The sequence below is a fragment of the Labrus mixtus genome, chromosome 3, assembly GCF_963584025.1.
Source record: "Labrus mixtus chromosome 3, fLabMix1.1, whole genome shotgun sequence".
Taxonomy (NCBI): Eukaryota; Metazoa; Chordata; class Actinopteri; order Labriformes; family Labridae; genus Labrus; species Labrus mixtus.
In genome coordinates, this window is record NC_083614.1 from 6915806 (window position 1) to 6940814 (window position 25009).

The 25009-nt window shown below is 37.5% G+C and overlaps 1 protein-coding gene across 1 annotated transcript in view; it reads left to right on the plus strand.

The window, feature by feature from the left end:
• Positions 1 to 205: 205 nt before the first annotated feature.
• Positions 206 to 25009, plus strand: part of oca2 (oculocutaneous albinism II) — a 62406-nt gene continuing 37602 nt past the window's right edge. Inside the window, exons 1-14 of the mRNA XM_061030237.1 lie at positions 206 to 504; positions 4928 to 5176; positions 11458 to 11553; positions 12214 to 12405; positions 12542 to 12599; positions 13636 to 13708; positions 14276 to 14433; positions 14526 to 14608; positions 14787 to 14940; positions 16872 to 16943; positions 18265 to 18330; positions 19790 to 19846; positions 21479 to 21603; positions 23403 to 23541. Coding sequence (XP_060886220.1) covers positions 4938 to 5176; positions 11458 to 11553; positions 12214 to 12405; positions 12542 to 12599; positions 13636 to 13708; positions 14276 to 14433; positions 14526 to 14608; positions 14787 to 14940; positions 16872 to 16943; positions 18265 to 18330; positions 19790 to 19846; positions 21479 to 21603; positions 23403 to 23541 — 1512 coding nt within the window. The 5' untranslated portion in view covers positions 206 to 504; positions 4928 to 4937. The remainder of the gene's footprint in view (positions 505 to 4927; positions 5177 to 11457; positions 11554 to 12213; positions 12406 to 12541; positions 12600 to 13635; positions 13709 to 14275; positions 14434 to 14525; positions 14609 to 14786; positions 14941 to 16871; positions 16944 to 18264; positions 18331 to 19789; positions 19847 to 21478; positions 21604 to 23402; positions 23542 to 25009) is intronic.

Here is a 25009-nt window from a genome sequence, read left to right on the forward strand (position 1 = left end):
TTTGAAATGTTTTTACTCACAGATTGATTTAGTGCGGTGGTGGAGGTGGTGGTGGTTGTGGGAGGGGAGCTAATCAGCGTGGGGATTTCACTTGTAAAAAGTGGAGAGAATGATTGAATGGGAAAGTTTTCTGCTTTGAGTGGAGAGAGAAAATTGTGCCACTCCCTCCCTCCTCCTGACTCAGAGTGCTCAGCAACATCTCCCTCCTCCTGACTCAGAGTGCTCAGCAACATCTCCCTCCTTCGCTGGGGAACACAGGAAAGGAGTAGAAAAGAAACTCGGCCACTCTTAGCTTCATAAATATTTTAACTTTAAAAAAATCCCAGAAACAGTACGAAACATCAGCATTTCTACAGGATTTCAGAATGATTTATTTGTGATTTTTGTTGTTGGATATTTATCTTTCACATCACATCAAATCATCAATACTTATATCATCAGACTTGTTATTGTCTTCATCACTGTCATCATCATCTAGGACAACTACCATCTTCAACTTTCAAGGTAAGCCTGATCACTTTCATTTCTGTCACTTTCTGTTCTTAGAATAAAAGTTTACATTTCGGTATAAAGTTAAGATTTGGCCCTGCGTTCCCTGTGCGGTGGATTTACACAACTGCAATACAGAAGTGGGCTTTGTTTGAGGGGTTTTAGGCATTACATCCTAATACTGCTGTACAACTCTACAAAGCTTTCTAAAAATCCCTTTCATTCCACTAATACATAACTGGCTGTGTGGTTTTTATTTTATGTTCTATATTTTCTGACAATACCTGATACTGAAAATCGAAATGCGGGAAGAGCCAAGGACTTGATGCACAACATCGTACTGTTGCATTATTTTTGGTACTTTTGTATTTTTGGAATTTTATAGGCCTAGTTGATATAGGTTCTGTAATTGCTGTGAAGGAGGGTGGAAAATCAAGATAGCAGTTTGTGTTTGTCGTCGCACACAGCCCACAGGCGGGATGTCATATAAAAAGGATGATTCTTCTCTGTGGTGAGCCATATCTCAAGCATTGGACAAGCTTATTATGTGAGGTGTAACCGAACAGCAGGCAGCATTCATTGACACTTTACTGAGTGCCAAAAATTGGTGAACGTAAATGTAAGAATAATTATGCATCACTAAATTACTAAAATGTTGGTTTTATGGCTGTAGTTAAGACATTTGTATTTACTTTTTCATGTACTATCAATGGTCCAGCTTTAACCTCTAAAGCTGTTTAAGTCCTAATCTATATTGACAATGGATCAATGCTATGTGAAATGGTAAAGGGATGGCCCTCAGGAGTTCTTTTCTCGGAAATGTTGGACGGTTCAGTTGGTTGATCCTGAACCACTGCCTTACAGGACTGTGGCCTTACTACTCAAAGAGGTTATTATCACAGAACTCAAATGTCACACATGAGTTCCTGTTGCCTTTTCATGTGAGCAATAATCCCATCGAATTCATGCAGCCTTTGTGTTTGCAAGTACCTCATGTCTGCTGAAGCTGACCTCATGCTGTGAATCAGTCAGCTGTTAAAACATGTTGCCCCCTTTGCTATTGTGGTCTCTAAAAGTTCACATGTATATATACTGTTCAAATATACTGTCGCTGACAAGTTGACTGCGTGTACTTTATGGCCTGAGGCTCAATCATGTAAGGATTCAGGGTCTCAGCTTTACAATAGAGCTCCTTGTTCCTGTTTGCCCCTGGGAAGGGAGGTTAGTGTAACTGACGTATCAAATAGAGCGGGTTAAGGATGTGATGTAAGTTAACTGCATCATTCAAGTCACTTGATGAGGAAAGTTCTGAAGGTCAACAGAGGTGAAGCAGACGAATACACTTTGATGAAATTAAGGAAATCTATTTAAAAAGAGCAAGTGTACTAAAAAGTCAGAGCCATGCCTGTAACTTTGGATTTGCTATAATCAATATTTTTACATTAATAGTGGGTCAATAGACCACTAGTATGTGAACCCACAGGAGTTTAAAAGCCCCACTCTGTGGTTTCTCTGTAGATTAAGAGCATCTTAGATCTTGGTCTATCTTACTTAGCTTTTATTTAGGGTGTTTAAGATCACGAAAAGCATTTTTGTACGATTTTAAAACTATTATCCATCCATACTAAATCACACACAGGCACAAGTCACATGACCTCCCATGGACTCAGTGCCAGTGTTAACAGGCATTGGTTCTCAGAACAGAAGTGAGCAGAACAGTAGTGCTGATATTGCAGCAGGACATGGGATTGCTTGGAGCCTCCTGCAGATGTAGGATAAAAGACAACAAGTTCTTAAATTCCTGTTATTACTTTTTTATGTTCATTTAAACCCCTCAAGTCGAGGCTGATGTCGTTTGATTACTTCCTGAATAAAGGATTTTGTGATAGTGGCGTGACGAATCAGGGTATGGAATGTTTTGGCTGATAAGACCCAATCAGAAAACAAATGTGGGTGTTTGTTTGCCATATCATTTCCAAGATTCTTTGTTTCAATAAGTACACAGTGAAAGCCAACCCCAGAGTTTTTAAACTAAACATAATCTAAAATTGAGTGTAGCTCAAGTTTATGTTTTTTCTGACAAAAACAGAAGGGATGTGACTTATATGTTGTTTATCCACCAAGAAAAAAATGTGTTTTTGGTCACTCTCACTGCAATTGCAGCAATCTTGTTCTCACTGTGAAACTAACTGTACACTTCCCCGTCACCAATTAGCAGATGGTGGCATGTAGTAAATAACTCAGGAACTAGATAGCATTGTGTAAGAACTTGTATGAGAGTGGTGAGAGGTGGTTACCATTGATATGTGAAAACAGACTGTTAAAGTCAACACTGACATAATTAAAGCCATAACCATGGTCTTTGCCCTCAACCTAACTAAGTAGTTTTGGTCCTTAAACCTGTGACCAAACTGAACCCTGTTGCAACCTTTTCACAACATTAAAGGTGGTGTGGTTTTGCGATCAAAAGTCTTTGGTAAGGTTTTGGATAAGATCATATTTGGGGGGCTATTTAATACTTCCATAATCCATTTGATTTCAAAATGGACTTAATACTGAACTCTGCTTTGTAAGTACAGGTTAAATCAATTTAGCCAGCTAATCGTATTTCTTGCAGGTGCTTTGCCCATTTTTTATGAAAGATCACAAACACTTTGTACTGCAATCACTAACACACATAAATGATGAGAGGGTTTCCATCACTAATCACTGGTGAATGTCAGTGGCTGCCGACAGCTGTTTTTTGTGCAAAAAGCACTAATGTACCAACTGGGCACTACCGATACGTCAACAAATGGTTTGTAGAAACAGTACGCAACTAGCTAGATGAGATGCTATTGAGCTGGGTCATATCACTATAGCCACCCTAGATTCAGGAAACTGATGCTCATGCTTACTTTTTATCCTTTACCCAGAAGATCCTGTTTGAGTATTGTGTGAAGTCAAATTTATATTATCGTAGCCTAAGCTACAAGATTCATGTCCTTAAGAAAATCAAGTAGGTTTGTTGTCTGAACCTAGTACCAAACTAACACCCAACTAAGACTGTTTCATAGTGTTTATCTGGCAAGGTGCAGGCACTAAAAACTACTTAGTTTTTGTAGAAGTACCATACCATATCTTGTCAATGAATATATTCCCAACCTACCTTATAGACGGCATTAGCAGGCAGAAAAAGTTAGAAACAAATCAGGAAATATGGTAGCATTTGGAATGATTACTTTGGTTTTTGTAAACTCACCCATGAATGTGCATTCGCTTTTTCTCCTTTGTCAAAGAGACTTCCATTCACGTCTTGTAATTAGAGTTAAAGACCATGTTGAAATATTATTGTTAAGGCCAAACAATGATCTGTGCCGTAACCTGCGAGCAAATTGACCCTATCTGCGGCTTTTTCAAAATGTAGACGGGCTGAGGATCAAGCACCAATGGTACTTGGTTAGGTTTCCTGAAAAGAAAGATATTTGTGCTGAAATAACAAATCAGTAACAAAAACTTTTTTTCACATAGACCTCAACCCTGCAAGGAATTTGTATTTCTTTACTACACAATGAAATAACCTGTACAAGTCTCTTAACTTTTCAAAAATCAAGTGTAACCACCTCTCACCACTCATATAGTGTCAGTGGTTGCAGGGAGTTGTTTCCATAGCTAAAGACTATCCCATACCCAGAGTACACTACCTGCTCAGTATACAATGACTGGACGACACAACAGTCATAAGGACATCCTATATTCTAGATGAACCTAAACCTTTAAAACTATGTAAAATGTGCATTTTGCTTTTTCTTCGGGGAGACCACCGTTTGTGTCCCGTTATAAATCAAAAGTAAGGTTGAGGTATAGCCTTAGTCTTAACCATTATTGTCTCCTAAATCTTACCCAGTAGTTTTCCAACTTTGACATTGCATTTTGTTTTCAATCTATGCACCTAAAGCACTTGATGAGATTTAGAACAAGGTAGTGTTTTGGACTATAATTGCAAATTACGGTAATAAATTTGGTTATACAGGGAACTCAAATTGCAATTTTCTGGGTAAATATGCTATCCAACTTACTTCCTTCAAGAACTTTGTTGCACTTTATAATAAAGTACCAACACAACTCTTGAACAATGCATAAATAACAAACAAATGGAGTTTGACATAGCTTCAAGCATGAAGAGGCTACAGAGTAAATGTTTTTCTTGAAAAGCAAGACAGCTCAAACAGTAAATATTAGACTTCTTTAATGGCACTATTTACATGACTACAAATGTGTTACACCATTTGTTTGATAATGCAAAAAGCAACTGTATGCTATTGTATGCAACTGCTATGTACTTCTCATTTGAGGACATGTTGCCAATTGGCCATTCCATCAGTTATTGTATGTTTATAGTTGAAATTGCCCATTTTGACATATCTACTAAATCAAATCTTTTCTACCTACCCTCCAGCTGTCTCACCATGTATTTGGAAAACAAAAGCAACCTGGATATTGAGTTGTCTCAGACGTCAGCCCAAGGCCCACAGGGAAGGAGTAGCCTGAGGTCACCAGAGGCCGTCGCCGGGAACTTTGAGGAGCTGCTTTTACTGCAAGGATTCTCAGAGCGGAGAGAAACCCAGAAGCTACAGTCTTCAGGTCTGCCCACGGGACAGTGTGCCATCCATAATGATGGATTTCTCCCTGTTCGACAAGAGGATGGGTATGACTACTCAAATTGTGTTTCTGCTCATTAATGGTAGTTTATTGACAGGATTTAGGGAATGTTTAGAAGCATTATTGAGGATAAAGCTGCTCCTGTGGGCCACATTGGTTGAGCTACAGTACATATCAATGAGTGAGTAGATGAGCTAAGTGGTTACTTGGATAAGCAAAAGCAAAAACCTTGGCCAATAAAGGTCCTATCACTGTGGTACTCTCCCTCAAAAAGGTTTGTTGCTTGGAGTTGAGTTGAAATATCCGAAATAATATTCACTTATTGAACAACACCTGCCAAAACTTAAAAATAAGTAAAGATCTCATCACTTTTTATATGTGTTATGAAAAATATGACTTGTGCGTTTGTAAACTTGTACCTTTTTTACTAAATAACATTAAAACACCCATCCATTAATCAAAAGACAATTTTTAGAGGCACAGAGCTAATATTTCATAATTAGCAGACAGACAATGTACCCATCAGGTAAAATACCTTACTCTTTGTTATGTTAAAGAAGTTGACTCATTGGTCAAAGAAGGCTGGCAGATATAAAACCAAAAGAACGTAAAGTTGCAACTTTAATCCAGCCCATCAAGTTTTCCTAAATGTCACTGCATGTATGCAAACACAGACTGCATGTATCATTGAGACACCAAAGGGTTGTTGACTAAGGTCTTTTGAATTCCTCTGGGGAGAAAGCTTAAAATTGATCAAAACAACCATATATTATTTCAGTAGTCTCTACTGAAGCCGATTTGGTTACAAAAGAGTAAAAAATCTCATGAATATATGTTCTTTCTTTTTTTTTTGAAAAATAATTATGGACTATTCAGCTTCTTTTTTTTGGTGCATTTTTATGGAAAAGTATAAATTATAGTCCCCAGGTTCATGGTAATAATTGAACATTGTAAGACAATGATTCTGTCGTGTTCATTGGACAACAGTGGATCTTTATGTCACTTGTGTACTTTATGTATTTGTGGGCCAAGAAATAGTTGTGAATCTCCATGAAAGAAAAATGGTAATATACTTATTTTTCCACATATACTCTAAATCAAGACATTTGCCTACTCATTTTGTGAATAACCATGAACTCTGTAGGAAAAAAAAAGTATGTCCTACCAATGTCAAGAAGTATAACCTAGAAAAATAATATATGTATGTGTATAACTTGTCTAAGTGTTCTGCTTCCCCTAAGTGGCTCAACCAAATCTAATGTAGGTTTAAAGTTTATGTTTCTGTGACCTTTAAACTTCAGAGCTTAAGAATATAATTTTTTTACTGCATGTTTTTCTTGTGTTCTAGTTTAGAAAGGGATTTCCAAGAGTTAAGCACTCAGTGTCTCCTGCAGTAGGTTTTCTGGATATAAAACATAACAGTTTTAACCACACGTGCAGAATCATGTAACACATACCTCGGTTGTTAAGTCTTTCTGGGGATGTATGAGTATTCCTGGAAAATACTAGAATTCTTGTGAAGTTGAAACATTCACAGACTCAGGGACTTACGTGTGTGTATGTGGGTGTGTATCTCAGCCACTCAGAAGGGTGCTAATCTCAGGCCTATGGTTGTGACGTTATTGGGATTAAACTGTGGAATTCTTTCCTGCATAAAACAAGATCTTTTTGGCAGCACTTCATGTTTGGCAGCTAAATGAACATGGGCTCTTAACACCTTACTTTTTCAAACCTGTTCTACCACTTTCAAAAATTAAAAAGTTTTCTAATTTAGTGTGATACTGACCAGATATGAATACAAGAGACCAAAAGATCCAGGATGTTTCTGATTAATCTGATATTTGGTGGATCTTTGGCAGTAGACAGCTAAAGCAACTGACAAAAATACTATCACACTCAAACATGTCATTTAGAAGTAACAACAACAGCAGAAACGACGGAAGTTAAATGATCTACATTAGAAGTTTTTAATGATTTATTTTGGGGCTAGATATGACAGTGGATAGAGTCAGAAACCAGAGAGTGGGGAACGACATGCGGGAAAGGAGCCACAGATGGGAAAGGAGCCACAGATGGGATTCGAACCTGGGCCGCCCGCTTGAGGCACCACTATAACACTATCCATACATGGGGCACACTAACGACTGCGCCACCAGCGCCCCAACAGTATGAATTCTTTAACATGTTTTTTTGGCCATACTATAATACGATGACATAAACTTAATCAAAACAGTCTTACACCTTTTATTTATATTTATGCTTGAAGCCTTTAAAATTATATTATTATAAGTAAGAACTGAAACCTGGTTGAGATTATTTCACAGCTTCTGCTGAGGCAGTGATTGTCCAATTTGAGACAAGTACCAATCAGAGTAATTGGGACATCTGCCACCTTGATAGACTATTTATTTACAAAACAAGATCTGATCTGTGCATGGATTCTGCTAACCATTGTCATATCTTTCAAATGACGTCCAAGAAAAATGATAAGCCTAAAGTTTTAATTTTTCCTTAATATAAGATAACTTTCATTGAAGCTATGGTGAAGTCTGGATTAGTAGTAATCAAGTGTTTATGGATAGATATCCCATACTTACAACATACACAGAGGATTTAAACTTGGTTTTCTGATTATATCTCAGGGGCCAGTGAACTTTTGTTTTCCCTACACTGGTGTCTCTTTTACCAATGTGTATATATGTCGTGCCACAAGGCTCAATCCTCAGGCCCTTGTTCTTTGTTATTTATATTACCGACCAGCCCAATGTCTCAAATAAGCTATCCAAAATAGAATTTGCAGATGACACTAGTGTCTGATACTCATATAGATATAAATAGCTTATACAAATGGATCACTGAAAACAAACTTTAAAAAAATCATGGGGAAAAAACACTGGAAAGGAATGTGACACATATTGTTCATTTTTACGACTGAAAAGCATGCTGCAATGGCGGTAACTGTCAGGTTGTTGATTTGATACTTTTGAAAGTGGGGTATTTGATGCTAATCCATTACACTTTTGTCAGATTCTCAGAATATGCCTCATGGTTAACTAGCTGTGTGTTCAGTGTGTACAAAGAAGAAAATGGTCTGCCCTGAAGAAAAAGAAAGAAAAAGTGTGTGGAAATAATCCACACAACAAGAATCCAGCCATGTAACAATTATAGGTTAGTAACAGTGATGGACACGACAAGTGTATAATGTGAAATAAGTTACTCATAGCAACCTACCAGTAGAAAGTACCGGTAAGTCAACAACTTTGTAGATATTCAAGAAACAATAGATGTTTCTGATCAGTGTAAGCACGTTGTTTTGTTTTTACAGCCAAACACCTGCTGTCTATTCTCTCTCTCTGCTTTCATCATAATAATTTTCAGTTCTACTAGGCACCTGATGTTGGGGAAAAGCCTTGAAAACCAGCTGTCAAAGTTGGGCAGTTTATCAATAACCTTTTTTTTATTTATACTTTTGAGTATTTTATTATTTTTAAGAGGTAATAAGACCAGGCTTAAAATGTTATATAATTTTTGACAATATATTTAAAATGCAGTAATGTTCTTTTTGCCAAACACACAGATTGCTTTCTCTATGTATAAGAAATCAAAAATAATAATGGGATGAGGGTCAAAAAACCATGGCTACACCTCATATAACACAATAGATTGCATTCAATTTTAATTAGGGGCACCAGAAGGGACCAGCTTCCTCTGGATCTCTCCTCTGGTTGGTACTGGATCAGTACCAACTGATCATGCCTTTTTTGCTCAATTTAACACAACCCTCCGCTGTCAAGCTTTGGCTGAGAGATTCTCTCATTTGCAGGATTAATTTTCATTCCACACAGGACACACCTGAAATACTCGCTAAATTAATTGAAAGAGATGAGAGTGTTTCTACATCCTGTAAAAGACACAATGTCATCAGTATTTTAGCAACTTGGAGGCCAATCTGCCTGCTTTTACTTTTTTAAGGGAACTAACTTTTGTTCTGTTTGTACCAACTTTTGTTAGTACAACTTCAGCAAAAGCACTTTCATGTCTTTTTCATGGAAAGAAAGAAATTTTATCTTGATACATTTACTGCCATCAGTATTTTAAATCCTATTTTTGATTTATTTATATTAGGGATATTGTATTTTGTATCATGAAAAATGTAAATCTTTGCCCATTGCTCAGCCCTCTGTTACCCGCTAAGAGCTTAACAACAGACGCAAGGACTGAGAAACAGCAAACAAAAGACCAGTCATCTTTCAGTGATGGGTAGAAGACAAAAAAGAGTTTATATTAGAATGAACTACACTTGCATTTGAAAGATTTACATAAAAAAGGCTCAAATAATGCACTTGTAAGGCAAATAAGCAACTGTTTAAACAGGTGTGTCATATAATATATTAGGTGAAAATATGTCACTGTTTTGTTATCTGCTGTACTCAAGGTGCTAAATTATAAGTAAACAACAAGCGGCCACCTTTTTATTTTATGAAGGACATGAGTTATGACTAATTAGGGGCGTGGCAAAATGACTGCAAGCCACTCCGTTGTCGTAAGTTTCAGATCAAGCTCTTAGCCTTTTTTCTAAGGTTGACGGAAAGTTCGAAAGGGTCAGGATTTCAGAACACTCAGACCATGTCCATGTTTATTTACAGTCCTTAGTAAAAACGGATCCAGTCACATAGCTCGTTAAAGCCTTTCTTACATTAAAATGATCTTGGCATGGAACCTCTTTTGTCATCTTCAATTTTCAACAAAAGATACCTCTGGATGCTACAACTAATGAGTACAATAAAAAGTATGTCATGGTAGGATGTTAGGCTAGATAACTAAGTTTAAAAAATCAATTCATATAGCTTATAATATATGGATGTTGTTTTTTTTCCAGAATTATATAACTTCAATTTATTAAACACAGAGGCAATGGGTGATTCTAAATGTTATGAATGCACATTCATAAAGGCCTTTGTCCCACCCAACATTTGAATACAGGCTGTGATTGGCTGAAACTGGATGGATGCAAATCTGTCTGAACAGGAGATGAACCGAACACATCTGCCCGGGCAAATGCATGAATTCTTACAGAGTTTTAAGGTTCACCGAAAAAGATGGAAAGCACCTCACATAAAATATGATGTCATATTATCAGATGACGTTTTTAATTGCACTGACTTAAACTCATAAAGTGTTAAATCAAGGCTGTCTCAATGTTTTATAAAGACTCCTCCTCAAGGTGAGACAATACTATCAGCAAGACATATCAGATCAGATTCATATCAGGGTAAGAGGAGGGAAGAAAACACTTGTAGACATGCAGTCAATCTCTTTTTAGTTGTATAAGAGATTCCAAAGAGGATTGATGTAGCAGACTTCCCTAATGCAATCTACTCCTTTTTCCAACACCCTCACTGCATTCATTGATTCAGAGCCCCCAACTGTCTGGAGTGTGTTTGGTAATGCCCTCTAGATGTGTAAGACAACAACAACAACAATAACTACAGAAAAGAATTATAGATTTCTGAATTATCTTCAGTGCAACACTTACCTCATATTGGTACATTAATTAACCCAGAACACTTTTGGGGAAGAAATTACAGTAAACAAAACTGCTTGCTTCTAGTTTAGGAGATGCACAGACTGCAGCACCGACCATTTTGACAGGCAGACGGTGGATGCCCTTCAAGATTATAAGATTAGCCGAGAGGGACTTTCATTTTCAAAAAGATTTCCATCAAACAGTTTTAGCTCTGGGGGCTGCTATTTCATTTTCTAACGATAATGTCTGAACTGTTGTCAGAGTAATTGCTGAGATGACTGTGGGCTTGATGAAATAGAAGATTAGTGTTTTTTGGTGAAGTAAAATATAGCAATTTGTATGGAAGAGGGTGCCATGGTAATGCTTTAAGGCATTTTTTAGGATAATAAATATCAACACCTGCTGCTTTAAATGACTGTGTGTGTGTTGGGCTTCATAAAAACAGATGATAGAGTGGACAGATATAGAGTGGGTGCGTGTGCATGTGCCTGAATGTGATTGTTGGTTGAGACCCAGCTGTGAGGCTCCTGGCGGAGGCAGCCTGCAGGGGCCTCGGGGACACAGTGCAGCAGCAGGGTGACAAAAGAGGCTTTAATGATCTCTCTTTAGGTGTCTGATCACCAGCTGCTCACCCGCCTTTCTGCCACCTATGGGTTACAAAGGGTCTAGAAAACCTTTTTAACCAGTGACTGACAGCTGTGGGCTTTTGGGTCAGAGCACACATGTTTTTTTTCTTTTAAGATTAAGATGAAACTATTTTTGGTTTTCATTTGATTCATTGTAATCTATTTCTTTTTCAGGCACAATTTTGGCATGTTTAATATGTTTCGAGGAAAATCAAGTTCAGCCAACCTTTCAGAGAGATCGCCACTGCTGAGATTCTCTCAAGATGAGAGGTGAGTAATCCTTTACTGAGTGTGGAGCCAAAGTATCTGTAGGATCAGAGTTTCAACACGTTGGTGTTGCCAAAGGCGATAAGGGGTTATTGCTGATGTATTTATGAACATCACTCAAACACAAATTCACACAACCCAACAGCACCCTTGTGACTGTTTGTCTTAATCTCAGCTGCTTTATAATCCACACCACTTGTGTTTTTCTAAAATCAGGACTGGTCAATTAATCCCAATGATTATGCCTAAATAATCTTATTTTATCTAAAACATAATCTGTAAAAATGTGTGTGATCTTTACTGGAGCAGTTTTATCTGTGTCGTCTGATCAAATTTTATGATTTTGAATTTTTGCTTTTCATCATTTCCTGTCACGAAGATTAAGAAGGACACGCCAACAGTGTCTTTTAATGAAACGGCTCAGTTTATTACATCTTTGAACAACCCTTCTTACATTGATTCAACTGACATTGTGCAAAACAAATGTAATCAAATTGTGATGGTAGGAGGCTAGTCTATTACAAACATGTTTTCCTATACAGGGGGAGGAACAATATTCAATTCCAGCCTACAACAACAGCTGGTGTCCTTAAGACCAATGTTTATTTCACTGAAGCTGTATTGTTTTATTCCCAGTGACTGACAGGGATTATTCTTTTCCAGTATTACCTACATGACCCTACATGAACCCAGCTTTGTTGAAGGGGAAGGGGAGCCCTGGGACAATGGTCCTCTAGACCTGGAGAGGAGGTATAGACTGGGCAGTGAGGTCAATAGCCTGTCCCTGTCCCGCTCCGGCTCCTCAGATAAGGACCCCATGGACAACATCAACTTCAGACTCACTAGTAGCATGAGGTGAGACCCCTTTGGTTAATAGTTCATGACTGGTGGCTTATAAACTTTTTCATGTTTCATGTGCTTTAAAGCACATTTTCTCAGCGAGCACCGTCTACTTTAACGTATTTACAAAGTACTGTTCTTGTTGTTTCAGACGGTGCCTAACAGTCTCCAGAATTGCCATAATCTTTACTGTTCTTGTTTTCTGCAGTGTAAGTGGATAAGTTCATTTTGAGTTACTGACACTGTTGTTATGATGAGAATAAAAGTATCATATTGAAAATAAACTCTTTTTTTAAATCCTAGAAATAGCCAAGCTAGATTTTTAAAATACTTTTACTCTTAAAGGAGCAATATGTAACTCTGACATGTAGTATTTAAAACTGGTAACCCCCGCACCCTCCTCCCTAGAGCTGATGTGTACATGGGTTGACATGTCGCCAACACTGAAGCTTCAGTGTTTAGCCAGCTCTGCATTGGTCTTGAAACATTTCTGCACTCTAACCTCTCTCTATTTTTCAAAATAATTTCTAATATTGAACATAATTTTAACACTGTCCTGTGTGGAGCTTATTAGAAAATTGCAAAGGCTTTTTTAGGTCGGGTAGAATCAGTTATATCTGAACCACTTCGCTTGCCCGCTTCCATCACTGTAACATCTGTTGGTTTGCCGTGATTACTGGGTTCATATCCAGCAAACTGAGGGTGTGGGGGTGCCTTGAAACCGCCACCTTCTCAGTTCAAAAATAAAAACTGACCATTCAGGACCAGAATCAAAACTTTAGGAGGAGGACATCTGGCCAGCACTTCAACATAGCATGTTTCCTTAATGTCTGATGACAAAGTAAGGTCATTTTATCATTTAATTCTGTAAATATTTTACATATTGCTCCTTTAGGCTAACCTCCTTTTGACAATAGCCTCAAACTTTGCTTGGATATCTTTGCTAAGATATCTTAAGTGATAAGTTAGTTAGCATGCTAACCACTCTCTTATAGCCCTCTCTCATAGGTAATGGTTTACAAAACTTGACCACTTTTAGTATAGTCCACTTACAGCACTGAATTCCGATAACATTTCACACAACATAATGGACTTGAAACTAGGCCTCCTGTTGATCAGCAGTCCAACCTTTTCCACAAAGTGTGTTGAATATCCCATTTCCATTATTCTCAGCATCACTGTATCTTTGGAAGGAACTGTGCGGACAGAGGAAATAACACGTTCATGAATGTATTATGCTTTCAGCTCTTCTTCAGCATGTATCCAGATCGAAATAACCCCTGGAGGATGCTGGCGGTCTCCTCAACAGAGAGTTTCTGTATCCTTCCCCACAGCTTCCCACTGCATCTCTATTATTTTCTGAAACAAACAGAAAGAGGGCTGCAAATGTCTCAGCAGGCCTTTAATCAACAAGGGAAGGGTTGGAACATAATGAATGTTCATTTTACTTTGAGTATGAGGGCATGCAGACCTTGAAAGGTATAAATCCATGAGGGTCTTCATCTGGCTGTAATCAGAGTGAATCCTGCAAGAGAAAATATATGAAAGGGAGTGTTAGCAGTCCTGACAGTCCAATAAATGGTCGTCACTACATTGTTCTAATCTCTGAGTCGTTTTCAAGGAGAAAATATTCTTTTTTTTTACTCTCTGAAAATGGACTGCACAGTTTATTAGATGACCTATTCTTCTTTTGGAGAATTTAATCAGTTCCATTATGTAGAGAAGTACTTTAGTCCTTTTCCTTTTCCTTCCCTGTTCTAGTTTTCATTCAGGGATTTTAAATTAAAAAAAAGAAACATCTGCAAAAAGACTTTGTTCGATCTTGTATCAAATACAAAAACACTCTTCAAAGTATGTGTTTCTCTTGACGGTCCTTGCTCCACAGCAATGAACATGACAGATTTTCGAGACAATGCTTTGCTAAGGCTGCAGGTCGGAGGGCCTTTCACAGGAGGAATGATCGACTTCACCAGACAGGAGTACATCCTGATCCAGGTGGAGCAGACTGAGCAGGCCGGACAACGGAGGAGGCGGGCCCAGACGGTGAGAAACATTCCAATGTGGTACTTTTTAATGTTTTTGTTGTATCATCTGTGAAGTTCAAAACTCATTTATCTCCTGCTGTTTGTGAACAGGTTATGTATAACTGGACCATTCCTCTACATGGTGAACGAAGTGACCAGATACTGTTAACAAAAACCTTCGAGATGATCAGCAGGTACCAAGTGTTTTGATTTCAGCTAATGGGTTTCGAGATGCACAATAGCTTCTTTGAATCGTAACATAGAGAACAGTTTGAGTTGGGGACTTTTTTTTTCCGTACACAGTTAAAAGTTTCACTGAAAGACACACATGTACATAACCTTTGCTTCTGTGTTGTCTCCTTCCCTGCACAGTGATCCCATCTCCATCACAGTTCAGGCCTTTCTGCATGAGAACGAGGTGGTGCCGTTATCCATGACACACCAGTCGCTCTATGTCAACGTGGAGACACAGGTTGCCATCGCTGGCATCATCCTAACTGGAGTCTATGTTCTCATCATCTTTGAGGTAAAGTGATGGATGAATGATGATTGACTTTGTGTTCAATCCAGTATATAGCTGTATTTATCTTTACTTCTGTAGTTATTAAAGCAGAGGTAAGTTTGATTTTAATGCTATCAAATGTAATGAGCCTTGACGGTGCTGCACACCTCTGTGAAATCCCTGAAGGTTTTTATTTTACTAGTACAATGAGCAGGCGTCGTGTCATGATAGCAAAGGAAAAAGTGTATATAATAATACAAATATTGTTGGCTGGATTAATTTAGCTGCTTTCACCTCAGGCTCCTTTTTGTACCTAAGAGAAACAAGATGGTTATTGGTACCTCGGGATGTGGAATCATGTTAATGTTAAAGAAATGTATCCTAGGCAAATAAATCTCTGATAGACCTGATTTAAAAAAATGTCAAATTTCAGATAGTGGTAGTAAAATAATTTCATGCATGTGCAGGGGTTTGTCAAATCTTAAAACACATAGATTGAAAAAAGATGGAGAAAGAAGGAAGGATGAGTTTAGCTAAGGACAAATGGAAAACAACATGATCATCATCAGTGGAAATGTCTCCATTCACATAAATGGAGAGAGTTTAGTTTGACTTAAATACAAGTAATAATAAACAGAAATACTAACATATATACAGTATGTAGTTATTTAACTAAAAGGCAATTAGACATGTATTTAGTCTGTTGTAAGTGGCTCAGTGTTATTGCCTTTTAAGATGCAAAACAACATTATTTTCCATCCTACATATTCGTAATTGTAACATTGATGTGTTGCTCACTAGCTCCTCACTTTTACAGATCCTTTATAAGATATGAGCTCCCTGGATATACATCTGCTATTTTAATTTCTTTCCAGTCAGTGTTTGGTTTTAATTAGACGAGGTAATCTCCCTCAGTGCGACAGGGTGTGAACTCGCTAATCTGTGCCTGCAGGGGCAACACTATGATGTGTAAGAGAGAAGCAGGCTATGAGAGATGACAGCACAGTTACACTCGGCACACACACTCCCATGCGTCAGCTACTGTTACTGACAGTCAGCTTGCTGAGGCTGTAATTGAAAGTGCGAGCGATTGTCTGTAAAGTCTGAGAGCATACAGTGCACAGCTATTCAGACATCAGCAAGATGTCATCAGGTGTCAGCCGTCACTGAATGCCTCACTCTGCAGAGGACGTTGATTTTTTCTCCATTAGATAATTGATCTTATTTTTAATGGGCACTTTAGTGAAATGTTCTTAAAAGGATCTTAAGTAGAGAATTACAGCGCAGTATCTTTCTAACAAAGGCTGAGGAAATTAGGGAGAATGCTTTTGTTCTCCTTTATGCATTATTTTAAAAGATTGGACAAAAAGATAATAAAGGAACGTCTGAAGAGCGTCAGAGCTTTTATTCATCTTGAGTGACGGGTCCCAAGTTACTGTTGAGCTATTCAACAAGGTCGGCTTGTATTTAAGACAATTTGGCTTCTCATGAAAAATACAACTCATTTTTCTTATGAGCAGAACACACATGCCCATTGAAGCTGCTTGAATAAACCAGTCATCAGTGTTACTATAGGCCGGGGAAGTCACAAAGCTTAGGGTTATCAATTGAGAATAATTGTTTTTAATCGCTCTATTGACCATTCATGAAACAAAAAGCAGGAAAATAATATCATATAATATCCCAAACAACAAAGACTAGAACAAGTGTTGATATGCAGTCATGACTTAAATGTAATTCACTTGGGACTTCACAGAAAATAGTTATTACTTTGTTAAACACGGGATTTGTTCACAGATAGATTATTATTAAATGTATTATAGATTATTAGATAGAGATTATTTTGGAATAAAAGGGAATGGTTGTGTCTAAATGTTGATATTGAATAATACTTGTCATCTTCTTTGATTCCAAGTTAGATAATTGAAAATTAATGTATATATTTCTTTTTTCAGATTGTGCATCGCACCCTAGCTGCCATGCTGGGATCTTTCGCAGCCTTAGCAGCTCTGGCTTTCATTGGTGATGTAAGTTTTCTTACTGTTCAAACTAATCTTCTGGAAAATGAAGCTCATCCAAAAACAATTTGTGGAGAAATGAGATTGCAATCTGATGTCAATTTCAGGGAACAAAACTGCAGCATGAAAATAAAGGGAATGTTTTGATTTTCAGACAATTCACAAATAGTAAATCTCTCAGCTCATTTTTCATTTTCAGAAAGTAAAGTTTAGTTGATGCTTAAACCCAGCAGAGCAACAAACTGTGTGAGGCAGTACAAAGCTGCATGGCTTAAGGTGGCTTGTTATTACAACAAAGTTCTGAGGTTTAGTCACACAAAATACACAAGGGCATTTAACTCGTCATTGTTAAGGAGCCAGCACTCACCATTTGTAAGTTGAATTGTCGACTTGTTAATTAGATACCAAATGAAATAGCAGATTTAGAACATTTAAAACTCAGCAGCTTGGCTGTTTATCAAACGGCTTTAACTGCTCTTCAAATTTAGCCAACACTAAATAACCTGTTGTGATTGGCCCGGCATCAATCAGCCCAACTAAAATCTGCAGAACAGGCGGAAGTCCTGGCAGAGGAAATATAACATTAGCTTGCAGATTTGTTGATTAGAGTTAGTTTGTTAGCTCTATAGCTGTAAGCTTACGACTGTAGCTGTCCTAACTGAAGTGGCATGAGTCCCATGAAACATCTACAGAAACACTGAAAAAAGTCCTAACGTGCCTTGCCTGTGATGCATCGTTGTTCAATAATTTTCTGTGAGCATGTTGCACAGAGCTGGGTTAGAGTTAAACACATATAGATTTTCATGTTACTTTTACAGCATTGAAAACATTCAGTATCAAATATCATGTCACCTGTTTGATTCATGTTGGAGGGCTTGAATGAGGATAGCGCTTGTCTGATTATAATCAGAGTAATCACTTTAAAAATGGTCAGAAATGAGCTCCATGTTCATGCAGCTGTAACACTTTTTAATTAGTATGGTTAATTCTGGTTCCAGTTTGATGACATTAGGCCAGTAGGAACTGGAACACTTTACTGGAACAGAACCATTGTCAACGTTTTGAGTTTCACCTGTGCCTGTGCTGAAACAACAGGAGGGTGGAAAAACACAAAACCATATACAGGCAGAGTGTAAGCAGGGGAGGAGTTATATCAGTGAACAAAAACAAATTAAGCATTTGTTCAACTTTACTGGAAGTTTACTGAATAACATTTGCCTGATCTCGTCTTTCAAATAAAACATGTCGCTCTAGTTCATTGATTTTTGTTTCCTCAAGGATGTGATCATTGTTGTTTTGAATCTAATATTGTTCTTTGTGTCTCACACAGCGGCCCAGCCTGGTGACTGTGGTCGAGTGGATTGACTATGAGACTCTGGCTCTTCTGTTTGGAATGGTTAGACTCTTAATTCAGATTTTTTTCAAAAACAAGTTTATGGACTGAATGAACCCTGGAACAGGCAGAAAAATCTTCCTTTACTTTTCCTCTATTGTAGAGAACCATCTGACATCTTAAATCCTGTCAATGCATTTTCTGACACTTTTCCAAACCACTGACAGTAAAATCTGTTTCTGTGGAGGCAAGTAAAACTGACATTTTAAAAACCTTGTCTCCATGGAAACAAGCATGACCTGTCACGTAAAGGTATAAATTGGAGGTTTTCTTGCCCGAATCTTTTTGAAACCTTTCTTTCAGACACATTCTAACTTTAAAAACAGATAATTAACCTTTAAGAAATATTCCTCTTTTATTATTCACATGAGGACAATCCTGGCAGGTCAGTGAATTCTGAATTTCATGATGAAGCGTGGACACAGATGGCAGCTTCGTTTGGATATCTTCCACTGTCAACATCTGCCACTAAAATTTTTATTCCAATCTGCAGAACAGAGCGGAGGGAGTTTGTGAAAAATATTTCAAACCTGCAGGCAGCACATATGTTGGATTCATATGTGCACTTTCTACAAATACGTCTTAACACTTCACAATAAGGCCAAAACAAAATGATTAACCAATGCTTGAAACAACTTCAGACTGTTTATGTATCGTACAAATCCTGAATTATCACATATTTCCAGCTGTTGGACACTTTGCAATGAGGTTAGATATGATATACTGAGGAAATGCTTCACCACTGCATGAGGAATTAGAATTCAGTTCATGAACTAATGCAGGAAGTTTGAAGGATTCACTATTACTTAACTGTTTTATACTACATGTAGTTTTCCAATCAGCTGTATTAATGTAACTGTAAGTCTGTTAATGTTTCTGCTTTTAGAGGTTATTAAAATCTATATATAGGGCTTGAAATAGGTTTAATCTGACAAAAAAACAAGATAACATCATGACTATCAATTACTTTTTAAAATGAATATATAAGTCTGAATTCATCACAAAGTCACAGGGACTTGATTCTTGTTAATGCTTAGCAACAGGATTAAGTTGTGCATGAACTCATCATGACAGTCATTATTTACTTTATTACTGTACCTTTATTTTAAAGTGTTACTAAATGTCACTTATGTTAGATGACTTCAGGCTCTGTGTGTCATCGAGTGTAAGGTGATTTACCAGGCTTGCAGTTTCCTTTAAAATCTTTTTTAGGAGCCTGTTTTTGGCCTCATTTCTCTCATCTTTTGTGTTTTCATGTGTTTAATATCAAAGTATGGAAAGGATATAAAACATGAAGAACTATAAACGAGGGATAACTTAAATTTCTTAAAAGTGTGTTGTGTTGAGTTGCCCTCCTGTCGTCTGTCGGGACTACATATGAGATATAAAGAGGACTTAAAATCTTGTTACATAATAAAATGTATTTATTTATTTAAAATAAAATATGTTCTGTTTCTTCCAGATGGTGCTGGTGGCCATTTTCTCTGAAACTGGCTTCTTCGATTATTGTGCCGTGAAGGTTGGTTTACTGATGATGATGATGATGATAGTTCTATGTACTTAAACAGAAAATAACACAATCTGTAACATAAAGACTGACATCCTGATGGTCCTCACCGCAGTAAGTGTTTTTTTGGATTCCTTAATGATAGGTCAGCAGTATTACCTTTGACCGTGCAGGATATTGAGTGAAACATCTTAGATAGTAGCGGCTTCAAAGGTGAGAGACTTTGAGCTGTTTCTAAAATTAGCACTGATAATTGACGGGGTTAGAGTTTTTTTATGTTGACCTGTCTGAAATGAAAAAGATGATTTGGAAGCCCTAAAAGGTTGAGATGTCTGAGTTTACATCCAGACTCAGACGTGATAAGTAACGCTGACTGTCCGTTTAAAAGAGCTCTTTTTTTATTAGACATCACTTTTAAGATTTATTTAATGAAAACAGAGTCTACAGAGTCCAGGAAGAATATGGTTTAAATTATTTTTTTTATTATTATTTAAATGATTGAAGTGAAGGAACATGGCATGAAGATGTTTTTTTTTTTGCATTTCTTCCAGTGCACACATCAATTAGAAAAAAGTGCAACACGGTTAATGATACATTTTCATATGCTGTGTATTTGAGATAATAATCAATAATGCAAACTCCAGAAGCTTCTCTAATCAGATATACGTAGGTGAAGTCTGTCATTTCTTAGTAAGGCATCTCCTCAGCCGACGTGTACTGCTCATCTCCTGACAGCTCAATATCAGACTTTATCTCAGTACTTTTTAATTAAATATTACCTCCCTCAATCAATCCTCGTTTGCTGATGTGAGTAAAATAACTGAAAATAAAAGAGTCAAACTCTGAAGGCATGGTTTTAAATGTGTATTGACTGTGGCGTCTGTGAGTGTGGAGATTAGACTTTTGCTAGTAGAACTCAAAAAGATTTCATGCATGGTGTTTGAAAAAAAGGGCTCAGTGGTTTGTCCCACAGAGGACAAAAATGAACTGTTGGTATTTAGGAGCTGTATTTCAAACATTTCAGGATTTATATGTATATTTAATTTCATCTTGATTCTATTGTTGCTCTGCTGTTAAACCACATATACCCTACAAATAATACACAGGCTTACATTTACATTTTATTCTAAAGTTAAAGATAATCTCTTCATCCTGTCTGCACAAGGTCAAGGTCTCCTACAACCAGAAAAACATCTCGCTTTTAATCCTCAACACTCGCTGTAGATGGTGAAGGAGGGCGAATGCCTTTCGTCCTTCAGGTGCAGAAGCACTCAGACCTGGAGAACAGAGGGATTATGCAGGCTCATGAATTTTAAGTGCGAGTCGTTTGAGGGCAGGCTCTTCAAATTAAAATACCTCCCCTGAGAACAGCTCGGACACATTGTTGTATTCCATTCAAAACGGGGCCATACTGAGCTTGAGTGTACATTTATGTGGTAGTCTATCTATTATGTGGCTATTTTTTAGAGGTACACAAGTACCCAACTGTGATAATAATCTGATTATTAATGTCAGAATGACCTGATATCTTCTGTAGAAACATTACTTCCACAATCAACCTGGGAATCAATCAGACATCCTCTTGTTGGCTATTCTGATTGCTAATATGTTGTCTTTTTTTTGTCATATTTCTTCTCTCTGCAGGCCTATCAATTATCCAGAGGAAGAGTTTGGCCAATGATCATCATCCTCTGTCTCATCGCCGCCATTCTCTCAGCTTTTCTGGACAATGTGACCACCATGATGCTTTTCACTCCTGTCACTATAAGGTACCATAAAACCATTTAAAATGTCTTCCAGTTTGTAATGTATACCTGCTTAGAAGAACTCGGATTGGACGAGAATCTCAGAGTACATCCTGGACAGTTTGCCACAAACATGTAGAGGCAATACAACACAATATAGTACATACAACTTTACTCATCCTTTATGGGCACCATGTTATGGGCAGCTTTTTTCTAAATACAAAAATGAATGGCACCAAATAATTACAAGTGTAATCTAATGTAAAAGTAATAAGTAAACTTATTTTCAATATAAAAAGAGTTGACCTACAGAGTGTATAGTTGTCAAAAACAGAAGGGAGGTCAGGCAGGAAAACAAAGTTGTCACGAGAACATATAATTTGTCTAAAAAATGTTTGTAAAAAACTGACAACTATCATACGAGAGGCTTTAATAATGAAATTAATTTTTTTTAAAGTGACGCAGCTCGATACATGGCGCCGTTTTAAGTCTGACGCCCTGTTTGTATTTTCCTCCCTGTCGCTCGTGCAGATGGACGAGGAACGAGGGCACTCTACAAAGTACTGGCTCACAGAGCTTGTTAGCTTTTTTTACAAAGTGGAGATAACAGTGCATCTCTTATATCCACATCCCTGATTGAAATGCTTTCACTTGTGTCAACAACACCGAAAGAAAAACATTTTTTTGCCTTGAAACTAAATTCTCAGAGTAGAGAATTAAATATTAAACGGATGTGGACAGCGAGCGTGCGATCGTGACATCCAACGCTCTCGTGCTGTTAGGACACAGTATTACTTTCAGTTTAATATTCTAGTTTAACTCATATTATTTCAGTGATCAAGACATTTTATGTTAATGTAATTCCTACACTTAAATATGCTTGCATGAGTTCAATATAAATAATGTCTATTAAAAATAATATGTAAAGGTTTAATGATATGCATAAACATGAACAAATCATACAAATAACCTCCTTACCTGACGCTTTGCTTTCAAATATGGAGAAATAAAAATGATATAATTATGTTACTTAGTGAGCAGAAGGATGTGGTGTGACTTGATTCAGTAATATCCGGGCTAGCTATCTCCACTCTTTCTGTCAAACTGACCCCCCTGACTGCTGCCTGCAGCTTCACATTCACTGTAAACCAGATAATTTATTATTATTAATCAGAAACTTCATTGATTCTGTTTTCTGTTTTTTGCTACAGTAAATTTAGAAAGTTAAAAACAGGAATAATAATATAACCTAACTACTTTTCTTGCCTTTTGACTCAAAGTTCTTGTATAGGGTAGGGTTCCTACCCTGCAGACCTAAATTATTTGTTAAAGTTGTCAGCTGATGGATCACATCCTTCTCTCTGTAACAAGCTGAATGCATCCTAGCCTCAACAAACAGATGTTAAATCCATAAAAACAGATCTGCAACACAGAAGCTACAATTTCCTCCTGTCTCACAGATCAAGAGTATGTGCCCCGCCCACCTCTTACTCTCCCCCATTGTGGTCTATTATCTGCTCTTGAGTCGAGTCCAAACAGAGAACCATTATTAAGTCCAAGTTTGTTGCCAGCAGGTCAGAATCTTGATAATATTTGTGTCTACTGAAATTAGACAGCAGATAAACACGACACAGATCTTGGAAAAAACGGTGCTCCAACCTGTTATCAGGGCAGCATGGGGGATATCCTGTACAGCCACAATGTTAAAGGACCAATTCTTTTTATCTTCCAATATCTTTTTTATATTGCTGTATTACTCTCTCCCACACGTCCCAATCTAATCGGGGCTAAAGGGCTTTTCTGTCTCTTATCTGATTCCGCAGGTTGTGTGAGGTGCTTAATCTAGACCCCAGACATGTCCTGATTGCAGAAGTAATCTTCACCAACATTGGAGGGGCTGCCACAGCTGTCGGTGATCCACCCAATGTGATTATAGTATCAAATCAGGACCTGCGCAGAGAAGTAAGCACTTTCACAGTTCTAATGCCTAAACTTGCTCTAATATAATGCAACGGATCAGCCTGCTGTAATCCGACACATGAACCAGACGCTTAGTAAGGTGAACATGATGCTGTTCTTCCTAACCCTCACCCCCCTGTACTCATAATAAGATGAAGGAACAATGGCTGTTCAAGCTGCACAAATGAGACAGGTGACTGACAAATTGAGAAACACATCTTATGGCTGTATTGTCACTAATCGTCCTTTATTTATTCTCTCTGTGGTCAGGGAGAGTCAGGTCTATGAACTGAGGAAAAGCATTATGAGTGAGATTCTTTGAGTTGGTAAAACTAAATTAGGTTTATAGAGACACTGGAAGATTCTGAAAAAAGTAAATATGGATCCTACCAGTTTAAACCTTATTACCCACTGGGAGACCCCCCAAAGCAGCCTGCGTCTTATATACCAGTGGAACTATAATATAAAGGGCAGCTAACTATATGTGAGGTTATAGTCACTGTAACAGAAATGTAGTTGTAGATTAGCTGTACCTCAAATGTGCTTAAACAGATGCTAAATGGATGTGAGATCCAGATCTCTAAAACGAAAGTCTCATTATTTTCATCAGTAACAGTTTTGTGAAGGTTTCATGGTTCAGGGTTGACATTGGAGCGCTTACTGAACTTTTCTTTCTGAAAGTTGCGTTCCTGAAGCACTCTGTTGATGTTTCTATCTCCTTTGTGAGGCTTTTTTACTTGAAGTAAAAAGGTAAAGTAGGTTAATGTAAAACCACTGGGTAGAGAACACAAAACATTATGATGATTTTTATTTGAAGTGTGCTTTTGAATGTACTCCGAGACACTTTACACAGGAAGTCAAAAAGATCCCAGAGAAGTGGAAGTGTGTGTTGAGTAGTCGTGCTTTCACAGAACAGCATTTTAACAGCAGTCATGTTGTTGCATACAGTTTCTCTAAAGCCTCCGTATTCCTTCTCTGACATTCATGACCTATCACAGCTCCTGCAGTGAATAACCTCACAGTGTAGATACAGACATTTAGGAGTATGCTGTGTATGCATCGTAGGTGGATGTTACTTTCTGTTTTTGCAGGTTGTTCATGTGAGATTTCTGCTAGTGTATTTTACAGTCCTTATTCATGACTCTTATTCATGTTGATGTTCAGGTGATAAATGAAGATGTTGTTGCAGTGAAAACAACTTGTATTTTTTGCTGCTGCAGCCATAAATCACATGAATCAAAAATGTCAGAATAGCAAAGAAAACAAGTGTTAACACCTTCCTATTTTAGAGTACCAATGTTACACAATGTTTCCGCTTCCTACAGCCGCCATTTACAGGATTTTACTTTCTCTCTCCGTCATGGAGGTTATGTGCACTTGAATGTTTATTCATGGATCTCTCTGTTTGTTTGTTCTTGGATTATGGACTACTATCCCCATTTTTACGAAGCTTGGTGAAAAGAAGTAGCAG